General features: G+C 39.3%; 1 protein-coding gene across 1 annotated transcript in view; it reads right to left on the bottom strand.

Annotated features, from left to right (window-relative positions):
• LOC106888461 (mediator of RNA polymerase II transcription subunit 27) overlaps positions 1-17044 on the bottom strand; it is a 28274-nt gene that overhangs the window by 1931 nt on the left and 9299 nt on the right. The window contains exons 2-4 of the mRNA XM_014942705.1: positions 15975-16082; positions 9587-9628; positions 647-724 (exon numbers count right to left, since the gene is read on the bottom strand). Of these exons, the coding sequence (XP_014798191.1) occupies positions 647-724; positions 9587-9628; positions 15975-16082 (228 nt within the window). The remainder of the gene's footprint in view (positions 1-646; positions 725-9586; positions 9629-15974; positions 16083-17044) is intronic.

A 17044-nucleotide genomic window follows, 5' to 3' on the forward strand; every position in this document is an offset into this window, starting at 1 on the left:
CTTTTTATTAAATAAACAAACCAGCACTGCAGGTAAGGGAGCCTTACTGTTCGGAAATCACACAGTGGAAATTAAAGATACAAAAGAACCAGTGCTAAGGTACAAACCTAAAGATTATGAATGGCAAAATTAGACGTTTGTTTTCAAAAGTCTCAGTTAAATTGCTCCAGGTGAAGGGGTAACGTAATGGAAGTAAATGAAGGAAAAAGTCTGAATTGCAGAGAAAACGTCTCCCAAAAGCCTCCTTTGGGAGACTGCAGCGGAGAGAACAGCAAGAGTCTCCACTGCCAGAATTCATCTTGGTGAAAGGAATTCTGAATCATAAACCCTTGGTCTCACCCTCTGATTAACAGGGCTGCTTATATATAAGTTTATTTCATAAATACAATTCTAAATACAAACAGAATTAAAGGTAAGCAAGGTGGACCCTTCCCCACCAGGTTCCTGCCTCTCACCACTCTCCAAATAACACACACCACTTCCCATCCTTCCACTTCCAGGTACGAGACAGAAAGAACTACAGTCAATCTCTACTGTCTAGCTGGTTTAAATAGAGGAAATTACAACAGCATCAGAACTGCCTCAAGTGACTCACTGTACGTGTGCTGAAGTCTATCTGGAAAAATGTATTTTCCAATCCACTTACCATGAAAGATCTGACCACTACATCCGGCATTTGAGGCAGCTGGTAGTGCAACAGAGCAGTGGTGGCATGGTCTGTCACCTGTATCAGACAAAAGGAGAATGTAGCCTTATTCATTCTGTGCTTCAGATAAAGCAGTGTTAATCTGCAGGAAAACAGTATAAATTCCACAGGGAAGTAGCAAACCAAGGATTACATGAGTGCGAAGACATTCTCAAATTAATTTTGGGTAACTTTTGCCAACTAGCTGCCATTCCCTCTGCCAACCTCATACAAGAATCAGCTGAAGCAATCGTGATAAATAACTTCATACACAGGCAGTTAAATCAAACACACCTTTGGAAGTTCATAAACATCATAAAAACTAATAGCATTTGAAGAATCTAAACTGGTGGCTGATGTGAGCCAAGTGATGAGGAAGGCATCCAGCTTTATGCCACATGGAACAACACGAAACTAATGTGCTTTGCTTCCCACTTTGGACTAGACAGGCTTGAATTCACACCAACCCAGCCATAAAAAGGAAAAAATGAAATCTTCTGTACCATATAAAATAAAAGCATCCATTGCAAATAACTTGCCTAATTTTCAACTGCCTACAGCGTAAGAGCAGAATCTATGCTTCTGTGATTGAAATCTTGTGTGTTCTGTAAAATCACAAAGTCACTAAAAAAATCATGTCAGAGGAAAGCACTTCAGTTTTCTCTTTGTGTGTTCCCATTTTTCGCTTTGGTCATTTTTTACAGACAATATATTCTCTTAATCTATGCTGATTTGCTAAACAAAAGAAAAAACATTGTCAATAGCATAGCTAAATTAAATACTTCTGGAAGACTAACTTATTAGAATAGAGGTTATGACTTCAAAAAACCCAAAGCTTTGGTTTTGGTCTGTTTTATTAAAACAGCCCCTGAAACACCACGATAAAATATCTTGATTTGAAAATGCATTTTAATGTAAAAAAATTTGCATGCTCCTCTCCATTTTTTAATGGAAAAACTTAAAATATTTAACTCTTGTAGTCCTATTTCAGGTTGCTAACACTGAAGAAACAGGAATCAAACTCTCAGTTTCATTTCCTCTGAAGGCAGGAATTAATCAATATGATTACGGTTTATAAATACTCGCATTACTAAAAGATTTCTGATAGAAAGCTTTTTAATTTCCCAGACAGAGCCGTGACAATATGCTACATCTGGGAATTATAGCTAGACAGAATACATATAAAAGATATATTTATAATAAAAGGAATAATTATAGGAAAAAAATCAGGAAAACCAAGCAATGCTTTGATAGTTTGGGTGCTTTAAAAAAAAATCACTACCATTTTGAAATTATTTTGAAAATGGGCACTTTCTGACAGCTAGGATACATTCACTACCAGTATTCAGCCTGTCAGCTGCAGGTTTAGAGCTTCCTAAATTATTAGCACAGTCAACAGCTTGATTCTTCTCAGAAGTTCTAGGTTTAATGCAGAAATTATTGGCAAAATTCTTTGGGCTGGACTATTAAAGAACTCAGACAAAACAACCACGAGAGGTCTTTTACATCTTGTAACTTGTAAGTCTATTAACAGTCCTCGGCAGTGATATCAAAGCATCCAACAAACTACGTGATCCTCTAGTTAGTGATTCAAATTGTATTTTCTAGTTTTAACACAGAGAAGTAGTGCTCTTCTCAGGCCTTGTCGATATATTTCCCAGGGCTTGTCTTTACACTATAGTAAATTTGGAGTAAGATAAAGTGTGAACTGAAATTACAATTGCTATTCCCAGCTCCCTCCACTTGTTCCTGATTTGTATTTAGTCGGATTCAGCAATGTGGATTGTACTGAAGCACTCGGAGCTTTCACTGGAGAAGGAGCGAGCCTTGTGCTTGAAGCTATTCAGGGTAGAAGATGTATTCCTGAATAAATCCATGTATAGACAGGCTCTAATTCACACCATACAAACTTCCTCCGCAGAACACTCCATCAAATCAGTCTGTCCTACACTGAATCCAGTTGGAAGTTACACCACGATTTTAGGACCAGACTCTGCTCCCCATCGGTGGTGCACGTGCCTGACTCCAAACGCAGCTCCGTTCAGTGTGAACACGGACACCAGATCCTCACACTTGGAAGGGAAAACTTTTGGGACTGCACACATTCTGGTGAGTTTGCAAAAATATTCACAAAATGGACCTCTGCCTGCTTAAGCCATGTATAGATAACCACTGAACACATTAAAAAAAATAATCAGAAATAATGTGGTTAACTGTGCATTAATAGCACAGCATAACTCAAATCAGTAATTTCTTTTAAACACATCTCATGTAGTGTTCAGAAATGACTGTAATCCAAGCCCTACTAGCGATGTGAATTTTTTTCTTTTAAGATAGTGCATTTATAGGGTAGTACCAGACATGTCAAAGAATAGAAAGTTCTGAAGATATTTATGAGCAGCCGCTCCCCTTCTGCTGTCTTTCTACTTCTAACAGACTGCAATTCTTTTTTTTTCCTGAACAACAAAGTTGTTTTCTCTTGGCACCGAAGAAAGTTGCTGAAAAAAAATACTGCTATTAACAAATTTAAATTGACTGGCCACTTTGGCAAAGTTGCACATATGCTGTTCCTATTGTAATGTAAAGCTAATGAGATTCCACAGGGAGATAAAAGCCATCCCAGCATTGCTAGAACACTAACAATGTTTTCTGAACAAAAAGGAGGCGATTTCTACCATAAGCAAATGCTGATGAAGTGCTTCTAAAAAAGATCAAAGTGGGTGTCAAATCTGAGGAAGAGGAGTAGGGGAGTGACCCCCCCAAAACTAGCAAACACCATAATGTCAAATAGCAAAGAGCTGGGCAAATGATAAACTGGCCAGTGCTTGGGAATGAGGGAAGAACTAACCCCCCCCCCAGGATAACAGAGATGATGAGAGAAAGCACAAACTGCCCAAGATTAAAAGAGGAAAAAAAAAAAAAAAAAAAGGAGAAAAAAAGAAGAGGAAAGAAAAAAAATAAATCAATACCCAGCTTTACTAATGGCAATACAATTTCACACCAAAGCAAAGCAAAGCAAACTGCATATGCACCAGCTCACTTAAGGGACACACTTTTTCTTCCAGCCAAGTTGGAATCACAAACTAATTTATTCTGGGTGTAGGATGACATTTTGTACATTTCAGGGCTTTATTTTATTAACTTCACTTTGATTGCTATACCTAACCTACTGCTATCAAAGTTATCTGTCACTTTCTAATTTCTCTACCTGTTTTTATACAGGAACACATTCAGAAGAGCAGACATTGATTGGGACAGCTGTTGCTCTGGACCTTGAAATAGATTTTCAAGAGATCTTGCAGAAAAGCTCAATATTTCACAATTCATATATTGAAAAGCACTTGGAATTTTTGTCTGGGGGAAAAAAAAAAGTCACAACAAGGCAATCTCCTGAAGCCACAATTTTGCTAAATAAAATAGCTATTGTTTACCTAAGCATGTTCCCACTCTGAGACAGAGCAAAAGAGATTGTAGGTACACGGAAAAAAATCTGACAAAGAGACTGATTCAGTCTTTTCCTTTAAACCAACTTAAGCTGTATGAAATGATTCTGCTTTCCCAAGGCACGGTTTTGTTTTCAATTTGAACAAGAAAACTTCCCTTCTTGTTAATAGTTAATTATATTGTCTGAGATTTTTTTTTTTCCCCCTCTTTTCTCTTCCAAATGTGAGTTGACGGAGCAAGAGAGACTGCAGGTACGTGGAAAAAAAAACATCTGGCAAAGAGACTGATTCAGTCTTTTCCTTTAAACCAACTTAAACTGTATGAAATGATTCTGCTTTCCCAAGGCACGGTTTTGTTTTCAATTTGAACAAGAAAACTTCCCTTCTTGTTAATAGTTAATTATATTGTCTGAGATTTTTTTTTTTCCCCCTCTTTTCTCTTCCAAATGTGAGTTGACGATAAACAAGTACTTAAATACATCTCTGCTCCCTTGTCTGGGGCACTGTATCTATCAGGAATACAAACCAGACTGATACAGGATTAAACCTGAGCCCAGGCCACTGCTCTGCCCCACAGCAGTGGGGACACACGGACTCCACACCGACTCCTGGCTCCCTCTTGCACCCCACTGCTCTGCCTGCCCACTCATACACTCATAAACAGCTCATGATCAGCACCCTGCAATGAGTAGAAAATAAAATCCCTATTCTTTGTCTCAACCAAACCAAGACCAGTCATTTCTACAGTTTTTCTTGACAGTACTGCTCTGCCAAATTGTGCTTCCCAAAGGTGATACAACCAAAAAATGGCATTATTGAGCCTTGACACCTCTTAGGCACATAGCATTCCCACAGCTGAAAAGTCATTCAAATTAAAAAAACCCACATTCTACAATTTACAGGTTGAGAAAGCTGAACAAGTGCTTCCTCTAAGTAGATAAGAAGCAGAAAAGCAAGGACCTATGGTATTGCTTTGCTCCACCACAGACCAGGTATGTTCCACACACGTGTGAACCTATACCTGGCATAAAATCTAAAGCAAGAAAAGACAGATATCACACGCCTAAATTACAGAAGCTGTCTCTCTTCTAGTACTTCATCTCACTGCCAGTAAATATGCTTTTCAAAAGTTGCTGCGAAACTTCCTTGAAGAGTCATAACTTTCCCTGCCACTTACTTATTGGTTTATTCCCTCAAGTACGGCACTGACAACTCCATCTAATATAAAGGGATTCTCTAAATCCCCTGAAAAGTTTTTTCTTTTTATTTTTTTTTTGAAACCCTGCTAAGTTCATGGCCTTAACAAGTAGTTCTGGAGGATGATGACAGCACTAAAAAAAAAAGAAGTTATTTTATCAGTGTTTAGACCTTTTTACAGTGTGGAAAACTGCATGAGTGCCTTTGTTCATTTCCAAGGATGCCCATTCTTCAATCATCTCTCCAGGATCACGTTTGAGTCTCTCTGGAGGGAATCCAGAGCACAGAACCCAGTGCCTGAGGGGCGCTGGGAAGGATGATGGATGGTGCCTCTATGAACGCAGCACTGATGAACTCCACACAGATCCTTTACACATCCTTCCCCTCTCACAATTCAGTAAAGCGCTGCCAGACTTTTCTCGAGCATAGGATTTATCACTTGTTTTCAGAGCTCACAGAGTGTTTAAGTTTTTATTTCGCTTGTTCTGCTTGTTTGGGCTGGGTCATAGAGATTTTATTTCGCCTAAGCAGGTTTTTGAATGGAGCCAAGAACTGATCATGCCCAGGAGCAGGTGACCCTGGAACAGTCCATCTCCTCTCCTTGAACAGACATCATCAATAGCCCAATATTTGTCTCATGCATGAATTCATCCCGCATGTGTTTTTATGCTGAGATTATTGACAAGAATACATCTTCATACATTACAATACTTATGTGTCCTTGTAGTGGTGAAAATCGTGCTCTGAGTTGCATCACTTTGGGATCACACAGCTCACAAACAGCTGGAGAGGCACAAACAGCTTCTCAAATTTAGGTGTAAACGTGCCATGGGAAGAAGCACATCAAACCAAAACAAGACCAGTTTGTGGCACACTAAAATTGATAGCCCATTTAGGTGAAAATAAGAATGGGACTCTGAGATCAGAACAAAACATACGGCTTTAAAGCCTATGCATATGACTTTACACAGCTGAAACAGCTGTGCTGCTCTTAACTAAGCAACTTGATAAATGAAACAGTTAATGTTTGACACCATCTCCCATTTTCACCCACTGAGAGCAGTTCCACTATTCTATATTTTTGCCTCTTTTTTGAATGCAAAGTTATGAATATTGCACCACTCTCTAAATTTTTTTTTAATACTCTACACAATCACCTGGAGTTATGCAGCCCCCATGTTCACTCTTCTTTCCACCAAGATTTAAGCCCCAAAATATTTTTTATTTCTGGATTTGTTCCTCCTCTTGTGCTAGTGGATGAAGAGATGGAAGGTGTTAAAATAAGGAGGTTTAAGATCAAAACAGTTGCTGCTCCTGCGGAGCTTAAATGTCAGACCAACATGGAAGTCTGAAAAACCTTTTCTTTGCTCCTTGTGCTTTTGCCCTTTCAGCCTTCCCTCTCTTATTTCCCAGCTCCATTCTCTGAATCTAACCCTGCTGGTGGATTCAAAGCCGATAAAGCTTATTCACCCCAGGATCAGACTCAAGGAGTCTCCAGGGAACTTAGAAAATGACTGTACACTTTAACAGTAATGGGCCCTCTGGGAGTCGTCCCCCATCAAATTATACACACTCGGGTATCCTGCCTAATAAGAAGGCGAGAGAAAAGGCTTGCTGACACAGCCAACGTTTGCAAACAAAAAGTCAGGACAAATTTAGCTTTGTTTGACAGGGTTGGATTGAAGATCAGAGGTCTCTGGTCCTTAACCTAGAGAGTCGTGCTGCAGCCCTGTGAGAATTTGACAGGCCCGCAGCTACCCCCGGCAGATACCTTGTGAGCTCCAGATGTTGTTGTATTATCATTGAAGACAGGGTTTGAGAACTTGGTCCAGCTTTTAAAGAGACACAGCCCTGCCCTTCAGAGGGATGATTGATTTTACACTCTTAAAGTCAGTAGAGCCAAAAGGGCTACGCAGCCTCCTCGGTGGGAGCAGTCACTCATCCTTATTTCTCCTCAGCACAGCACTTCCACACCATGCTCCTGGTGACTGCCACAAAAAACACGTTTCGGGAACATTCACATGTGCTCTGACATATTTACAGATGATTTTTTAATGGCATGAAAACATTTGTTCTGAAGATCCTGCAGTACAGATCCTACACCAGTAACAGAGTGTAATAGTTTCTCTAACACTATTTTATCTATTTCCTTTATTCTGCTACTGCTAAATCACTATTCCTGGGTATTATAAATGGATACAAGTGCAGCTTCAGAGAATAAAGAAAAAACCGAAACCAAGCACTGCCCCTGAGAGAGAAAACTTACTATGCTGAACCACAGCATTTTCTATCATCTGTTTGAAAACCTGACTTGGGTCCTAGCCTTAACTTCTTTAACTCTCAGCTCAATAGTACAGAATGTATTGATTAGAAAGTACCATCACCTTGCATTTTTATCCCATTTTTCATGCAAGAACCTGAGAGTACCCTGCAACCAGTTCAGCAATAGCTCCTGTGAAGTCAGCAAGTATTACCCCAGCCTAAGGGATGAGGTAAATCTGATCCAAAGAGAGGTGAAGTTGCTCAAGGTAACAGAGTGACAGAGCTGGGAACAAACCGTATAAAACTACTATAAAAAAAACGCAGACAGCTTTTCAACTTGTTACAGGCAACCCTTTCTCCTGCAGCCTTTTCTTTATGGTTTGCGGTTTTTTTTGGTTTTTTTTTTTGTAAATATTAATGCATTTGGTATTATTTACAGAGAGGGAATTGGCGAACAGGAACTTAATATTCAGGTTGCATCACATTATTTCAGAAGCTCAGGAAGAGAATAAAGATTCTTATTTAACTGTAACGCAGCCACAGAGGCAGCAGTAAGAGGGGCACATTTTCTCACTGGCTTCTTCCACTTTTGATCTGATCACCTGGACTTCTAAGCAAATCGTACATTTACCCCACTCTGCTGTCCTGCATAGACAATTAAAATTATATAATCAAAACCTCATGATTTATTATGGCAGTATGACTTAACCCTTCCAAGTTATTCTAAACCAAACCATCCAGGAGGAGAATCTTACGCCCAAATGAGCTTAGAACCAAACACACACATGGGGAATTGAGATGATGCATTTAATTACAGAACCTTAAATCTATTCCATTGCAAAAATTACTTTAAAGCATACTGATAAACAAGTTACTAAGATATATGCTGTTTTAATTCCCCCTGTGTTACCCTACTTGACACTAAGTAACTTTGAGGAGAAAGAAAAAAAAGAAAGAATATTTAATCCACTAATCTCTGGAGTAAAGAATCAACCGCAGCAAAATTTTGCTTTAATGCTGGGCTGAGAGGGAGAGCAACCAACCTCCCCAAAAGCTGTCCTTTGATCTCTAGCAGGTTAATATCAGAGGTCAAACATCTTCCCTTCTGACTGCATCTGAAATCTTGGAAGGAAGATGCACAAATACAGCCAATATACCATACTTTTGACCCCTGCTTTTATGCCCTTTCGAGGCCCTGACCCCCATTTGTTACACAAACTGCAGAAGTAGATGAAAGGAAGCCAGTGCACCAGCTGGAGACTCAAGCTCCTTGAACTGTGGCTTGAAGGTAAGGAAACTGGAATTTAAACCTGGATCAATCTGAACTTACAGCATTCTGACAAGAGGCCTTCAAAGAGAAATCTTCCTTTCCCTGCCTGGAAAATAGCAAGATATAGATCTTTCCAAAATAGACTTTAACATCCTTAGTAGTTTTATACTTAGTGCTCCCATTCTCTCATCGGTCTTTTCTTACTTTCATTCCTTTCAATAAGTTACTCCTTTTCCTTACACCATCATGGGAAGAGAAGCAGGCAAAATAACATCATGGAAACAATTTCCACACTCATTTTGGGAAGTGAATTCTACTGATTTATTAAACTCAAGCCCTCAGGAGAGATGGGCAACCAAACCCAATGAAAATAAAAAACCAAAACACAAATGAACCTGAAGCAGTCCTTCCTCCCCCAAAAGATATAAACAAAGTGCGCTCGAAGATTCCGCATGAAATTTTAAGGCTATAGTAGTATAATCTCCAATTTCCTATTCCAAACCACAGACTGGAACTGTGATGGGAAATAAATCCAAATTAAACAGCAGCAGAAGTGATCTCCTTTTCTACTCAGAGTTTTCCATTATTACAGATTATTGTCTGTTATCTGCAAGTTGTGATGACAAAGAAATAAATTCTAAATTCTTTTACATAAGGGCCTAGATATTTAAAATAAACTCTGCATACCTCCTATAGACATAATGTAGAAAGAAATGATGTGAGACTTACCTTCTGAAAAACTTGATAGTTGGATTTAGACCATATGTCAAGCTACAGTAGGAAAAAAAAAGTTATATATTACCACACGTGATTACAGAGAAAAAGAAGCTAAACAGCTGTTCAAATTAAAAGAGCAGGCAAACAGATCTACAGAGACATATTTCTCAGTTCACTATTTTGACCCATTGCCTATACCTGCTGCTATCCAAGAGAGGGAATTAATGATATATGGTTTCCTTTGCATTGCAATGAAGAATGAACACAGTTCATCACAGCTTCAATAAAAAAAAATTATATATACATGACCTGCTAAATTAATGCGTTCTCTTTAAAAACAGCAAAATCTTCATTTGTTTGGGGTTGTGGCTGATCTATGCAAATATTCATCAGCTTCAGTCTGTTTCCAAAATGAGGGCATTTTTACCAAGTTTATGCTTGTCTTGTGTCTGAATAAGTGATTCAGTTACAAACGACACAAAGAACGTTTAGCTGAATTAAGCCAAAGCAGTGGTCTACTGGGGCTAAATAAAACATCCCTTAGGAAACTGCATTTACATTCGCAGACAAAAATCACACTAAAAGAGATTTAAGGTTGCAGATAACTGCACACATCCATGACTTAAATGTGTGCTCAACTATCGACAAACTAAAGGAGCAAAACTGAAGTTTTATTAACCCCTGACACCAGAAGGTAAGGCTGTCCTTGTTAAACAACCAAATGGCTCACATATTAAACAATTTAAACTGACATGCTAATGCTCTTTTAGCCCAGCCCTGTGGAATATCTTGTACTCTGTCAAGGAAAAGCAGCAGGAAAACACAAGAGGAATTTCCATCAGTCCCAGACTTGCAAATCACTTTTTTCCTACAGATCCCACTGAACTCAAAAATTCCATATGCACAAAACTTGTCACAAAAATGGTGTTTGCTACAGCATGAACCTCAGGAATCTTAGTCTAGACAAAAGAAAATATTTTTTGAGTGAAGTTTTGAAGCAGATGTAGCTCCTCCAGTGCTTGATAAAGTGGTCAGACACATGCTTTCCCACAATGGGGGTTTATCTCCTTTACTATAAAGTACAACTAATTATTTTAATTCTGTCTTACGATAGTGCTCATAAGTTCTAGTTGAATTTTCAAAGCACAAAAAGGCACAAAAAATAGAGTCTGAAATGAAGGAAGTCATATGAAGTGAGTAAAACGCACTAGAGGGGGAAGGATGCTGACCAAGTAATTAATTCCCATTGCTAAAAAGGGTCAAAATGCGAAAAGTTCCCATTCTTTAAAGAGTAACACTCTTAAGTGGCCCAGTTGTATATATTGGTACAGAAGTAACACTTGGGTGCCCAAACCTCAGTCTGGACAGGAGGCGATGCTAAAGACTTCAAAAACCACTTGAGGGTAGATGTTTGAGGCTGACCTTGCCATGAGACAAAAGGCAGCTGATGTCTCCATGGCTCTTCCAGGTCAGACAAAGACAGAAGTACCCCGAATTAATGAAGCTGTAGCATTAACATAACCCAAAGAAGTACCTACAAATCTTTTTATATTTACTGACTCTTAGGGTGGGATGAAGAACCCGTGTGAACACCCACAACACTTATCTCTAGAGTCCACCACCGGGGGATCAACCTGGACTTGGACCTGAGCTTGATTTACAGTGTAATAACAGACCTGTGCCTGGGGGGAAGGAAGGATCGGAATTTTATATTAGAAAAGTCTGCATTTGAAAATAAAAAATTAATGCATATTTTCAAAAAAATATTTTCCTGTAATTTAAGGCTTTCTTTGACTGTAGAATTGCTATAATTGGAATGTGTATGTGGTTTTGCTAATCTCTAGTGATCAAACCAAGTATGTGATCCTCTCTAGTTAGACTCAAAAAAAAAAAAAGTCCACTTCAGCTGCTGCATTAAGATGAGTCCAACAGGTTCTGAATGTTCGTTAGTTGGCATGAAGATTGAAAAGCTGAAAAAGTAATGAATGTCTGTCTTACAGACATGATGTTATCCAAGTTAATAAAAAAAAAAGAAAAAAGAAGAAGAAAAAAAAAAGCTCCCCAAACCACATGCGTACGTCCTAAATGACTGCCCACCTTTCCCCCTGAAACAGAGGATTAAGGCAGAGGCGGATTAAAGAATGCATCGTTATAGGTCTATTATTCTTCAACTTTTCACTTTCAATCAAGACACACATTTGTAACTAAAAAACTGCTGAAAGCACAATTTCAGGGCATCCTCTGCATGTGAATTAAACTGGGGCTTTTTTTTCCCAGTGCCCCACTCTCCCCACCCACCCCCAGCATAAGTAACAAGAGGCCATTTTCTGAAGGTCGTCTGAACGATTTCAAAGGCGATAACAAATCAGAATGTTCCCTGCATCTAATATCAAACAGGTCCGGTGCCAACACTTATTAGAGAAATCGGATTCAACCCCCCCTTCGCCCAAACACACACATCCAGCTTTGAAGTGGAAAGAATGCAGGGATCAGAAATTACCCGAGAGACAGCTCTGCCTGTCTTTGAAGCTTTCCTTTGATACTACTATTTCTTTTCCTCTCTTACGCTAGGAGGCTAAAAGCTGCCTTTTCTTATTGATATGGGGTAATTAATGAAGCTGTAGCATTAACATAACCCAAGTTCCTTAACATGATAATTCAACAGAGACACTTATGTTTCTTTAGTTAAGTCTAAAGATGCCAAAATAGGAATTTGGCTAGGTATGATGTTAGGTACCACTCTAAATATGCCCCGTCAAGGTGGTTCTTGCACTCTGCATCTGAAGAAAAGCAAGGTATCACTATGCCAAAAAATCCCAATATGTTTTTATTTTTATTGGCAGACTTGGGCTACTAATGGCTCAGTTGACAATAAACCTGCCCTGCAAGGGTGAGCTGCAAAGCTTCATTTATTCAGGAATCAAGACAACACTTGTAATTAATTACTATCCATGGTTAAATTCCAGTGCACAATGAGTGTGTCTGAGTTTGAATTGAGGGTGGCACGGTGCCATCGCTAAAACCGCGGGGCTAATTAAAATGCATCAGTATCTGGTGGATGCAATGGGTTCGTACGGTAAGAGAGAGAGACTGCAGAGCCAGCAGCATCCAGAACCTGGGACCTGACAGAGCCTGCCAGATCTCACCTATTGTTTTTGCAAAGTGTCACGAAAAATGTCTAAGTTATGCAGCTGGCAACTTGGCAAAGACATATTCTGCAGGGTTTGTGAATAATTCACAAGAGAAGTGCATGGAGCACTTGAAGAAATGCAATGATTCTTTGTGTGTATAAGCAAAGCTTGAGAATAAAACCGCAGAACGTAGTGTCTTATTTTAATCACTGCAAGCTTAAGACTTCTATTTTTTTCACCTAAATTTTGAAAGTATTTAAATCTGTAAGAGGGAGAACCCAATTTACCTGGATTTCAGCACAGCAGAAACCACGTGAAGCTTTCATGTAAGTACCTGTCAACCTACAAGGTACAAGCAGACAGCAAGCAACAGCAACCTGGATAAGGCAGTGTCAGCTTTCCTGGATAACTGTTAGTGTGCCACCACACACAGTTCCACAGCTACAAGAAACTACAAGAAATATTTGTTTTATTCTAGACTTGCCTGACTAATGGATGAGAAAGACTATCGATGCTTCTCCTGTTCACACTCCTCTCTTCCCTTTTTCTTCCCAGCAATGCACAATTTGCCAAAACAGTTGTACTTTTGGAGATAAATGATGATTCCCCTGATCTGAAAGCAAATTGTTGGCCTCTTTTCTGCACAGTCTATTTTAAACATATTGTGATTCTTCAGCCTCCCGATGACGGCCATTTCTTTTATGTTGGATACTGTTGAATATATTTTGTTGCCCCAAACCCCAGTCTACTTGGAGAAAACCCTCCACTGAATTTCACTTCTGTTACTTAAAGGACCTTCTGCGCTGTGCAGTGAGGGGTGTTACTCAACAGACCCTCATTCAGCTGTTTAAGGGTAAAGAAGCAAAACGATACTATGACTTATCCAGTGTCCCTTATTCAACGTGGCTTACAGAAAAGACAGGAGCTTCAAAATCACCATACTGTTACGACACCACCTAGTTAATCTTATATCTGTTGTTTACAAATATTAAATGCTTGCTAGGAATACAGAAGCAACCCCCGAAATTCAGCAATTACTGTTTCAAATGCCCACTGGAAAAAGGATCACCTCCTACTGTGACCCTGAGGATTCTCTCTATTTTAGTTATTTAATAGAGGAGATACTCATTGATCTTTTTCATGCTCTTCTGTGTCTCTTCTGAATGCTCGTGTATTTTCCCTCCTAGCAGGTTAGAAACCAAGAAGCTAGAAAAGGATGGTGAAACCTCACTGAAGCACTCTCCCAGCAGCATCTGTTGTGACAGAGAAGGAATTGGAATGGACTATGTTTGCAATTGACTGTAATCGCTCATTCCCAGCAGGCACAATAAGTAAAACGAATCATTGCAAGAGCACAATCTTATTCTTATTCTCCAATTACCAGCGTAGTTAATTAGTGAAAAAGCGGGAGCTCACTGTTTGTCAATATGTGCTCCAGTTGGCAAAACTAGCAAGCTACGCATTTATTTGATTTCCCAAGCCAAATTTACTCATGATTTAAGTGGCTGCAACTCCCGCTCTACTTAAGACAAATGAAATGTTCCTATTTATACCTAAAAACGCAGACCTTCAGGTTTGAGAAAGCCCTGGGATGGCCCAATGGAATAGCAAACTGTCACGTAAAGGTCACAGGTTCGTGCAGCCTCGTGGGAGCAGTCCCACAGCCCAGCTTTGGACACAGAAAACAGACTCCCCTGCAGACTGGCTTAAAGCAAGAAAAGCAGCCAGGTGTTAGCACCGATGCTCTGGAGAAGCTGAACTGCTCCCCACTGACAGCAGACAAAGGTTAGTGCCCCGTGCCCAAAGCCGGCCTCGGTGAGTCCTGCCCTCCCCCTGGCAGCAAACGATGACACAGAAATGGTTTATGGCTCTCAAGAGGGTTAACCTTGAGCTAAACAGAAGCCCAACGCCAGATGCCAAGTTTCAGAAAGGAACTTTTTTACTTGGAGCTTTTCAGCAGATATAGCATTATTATATTTCAAGGGAGTTTCAAAGGAAACTGGATTCATCAGAGAAAACGAGCACACCCAAATGAAGTGTGACACAGGAATCCATCAAGCACTGTCACTGCTCTTTAGGCAGACTCTCATTTCACTTCCCAACAGAACTTGGGGTGAAGAGGGGCTGGTGCTATAAGTCTGTATTTATATGCTAATACACAGGGAGTATAGCGCAGCTGCTTCTGTGGCAAAGTGGCATTTAAACCTGCATATTTGAATAATGCAAATCAAAATCAGGCGATTTTTATTTTATTACTTCTCAGGCCAGTCCCCCACCCTTCGAGTGAGAATGTCTCACCTGGGAAATACAGCTGTGCTGTCTCCTTCAGCACATCAGCTCCTGGCCTTTTCCAGGGAGCAGAGGTTCAAACTGAGAGCTGCTGAACCCCGGGTCAGTACACAACGTGCTTTTCTGTGCGCTAAAACACAGTTATCACTTTTGAAAGGAAAAAAAGTCTCACCTCATTATAACATGGCCTATGGGTGCCAAGTACTCATCCTGATATAATGAACTTTTTATTTTAATAGGCTTCATAATCAGAAGAGAAAGCTCCAGAGAGAAAAATGTGAAACATGGATGTATTTAGAACTGTTACTGGCAAAGGAGAGTCCTGGCGGATGTCTCGGGAAGAGAGACCATTCCACCCTGGAAGGAGAAACAAGCTGAGCTGAAGGCCGTCAGGTCCCATTAACATCTTGTGATGCGCTAAAGAGAGCCATATGGAGTGTGTGCAGTCACAGGAAATTTGAGGGTTCAAGCAGGGTGAATCGTTCATAAAACAAATCACTGGTGCAAACAGGTACCGCTCGCTTTAATAGCTGCTGTTCAAGATGTGCTATTACTGATAAGCAAATTATTGAAGACTGCCTACCAATGATTCTCACAGATGCGTTTATCAAGTTGAGCACAAAACTAGCCCAAGATTTCCCAATGGCTCTCCAAAAAGAGAAACCTGAACCTTGGGCTATTGATGTGCTGGTACACTGAAAAAAATGTTTTCTCAGTAGACACTATTAACAAGGCAACTGCGGTCTAAGGTGATAAATTAGAAATTCAAGCAAGGGCTTCAGAGCTTAGAAGTCAGACATTTGGGTATGAAAAATCCAAGCAAAGCATGATAAACTTAAACCGGAGCATTGTGCAAAACATCCACAGAGTGTTTTGACAATTTTATGTTTTCAGCATACTTGTGATGTGATTCTTGTTCTCTGTCATTTAAATACCAGGTAAAAATAAAATTTAATGTTGCTGGATATATAACAACCTACCTTGCCATCTTCAGTATAGACATTTTCATTGTACCCTTTTACTATTGTCCGGTCAATGAAGAGGCTCCGCATCACCACTATCACTTTTAACACCTTTCCTAAGGTAACCTGTGAACAATAAGAGAAGGACAAAAACAAGCTGAAGGAGAGTCGATGGCGTCTGAATTCACAGGACCATCAAGTTAACAGCTTAAGTTGATGCAATTTCAGTTTTCAATATTTTATAGACAGACCAAAAAAAAAAAAGATCTAAACCCACTGCGTGTTATGAGGAAGAGCTAGACTATAAAGTGCAGAACAAACAAACATTCATTTGCAACTGAAAATGTATGAATTCGCAGAATTCCCTTGTGTAGGCATGACACTGCCAAGCAACTCTCTCAATTTTATTAACACCACAACTCAATAACTTGTCAAAAACAATGAGCAAATGTGATTATTTTCGATGTATTTTATATTCTCTGCAGTAAGTCCACTTAGAGAAAAATAATTTGAAAGCAGAATCAGACTCTTGTAATGCTAGCTTTTGAAAGCATGCCATGAGTTTAATGGAAAACATTTTAGGTCCAATAAAAATGTAAAATTATTTAAAAGGAAACTACAGCTAAAAAGTAAAAATGTTACATTTTCAAAGGTCTAATTTTCCTCTGTGAAATCAGTAATGTGTAAAGAAAAAAAAACTAGTATTGTGGAAAATATACAGGGTCAGTCAGAGTATAACAACAGAAATAAGCCTAAATTATAGTATTGACAAAAATGCAATAATGAAGTCATTTTAATCTAAAAATCAATTTACATTTCAAAGATGGACTTGCACTTCAATATTATTAAGAAGTGTGTCTAACAATAATTCTGTCTTTGTGTTTTGTTATACAGAGATTATTACAGAACTTTTCCTCGGCCACAAAAGCATAAAACTCAGATAAAAAAGAAACAATTAGTTCATTTTAATATTTCAGAACTAGCAGTAGCTCATTCTCCATTGTCTGTGTTCCAGCATTTTGTCCAGGACAGATTAACACATGCTAGAACAATTGTGTTCTTACTGCTAACCTCAGCAGACAAATCCA

Source organism: Calidris pugnax, unplaced genomic scaffold (assembly GCF_001431845.1).
Source record: "Calidris pugnax isolate Ruff unplaced genomic scaffold, ASM143184v1 scaffold102, whole genome shotgun sequence".
Classification (NCBI taxonomy): Eukaryota; Metazoa; Chordata; class Aves; order Charadriiformes; family Scolopacidae; genus Calidris; species Calidris pugnax.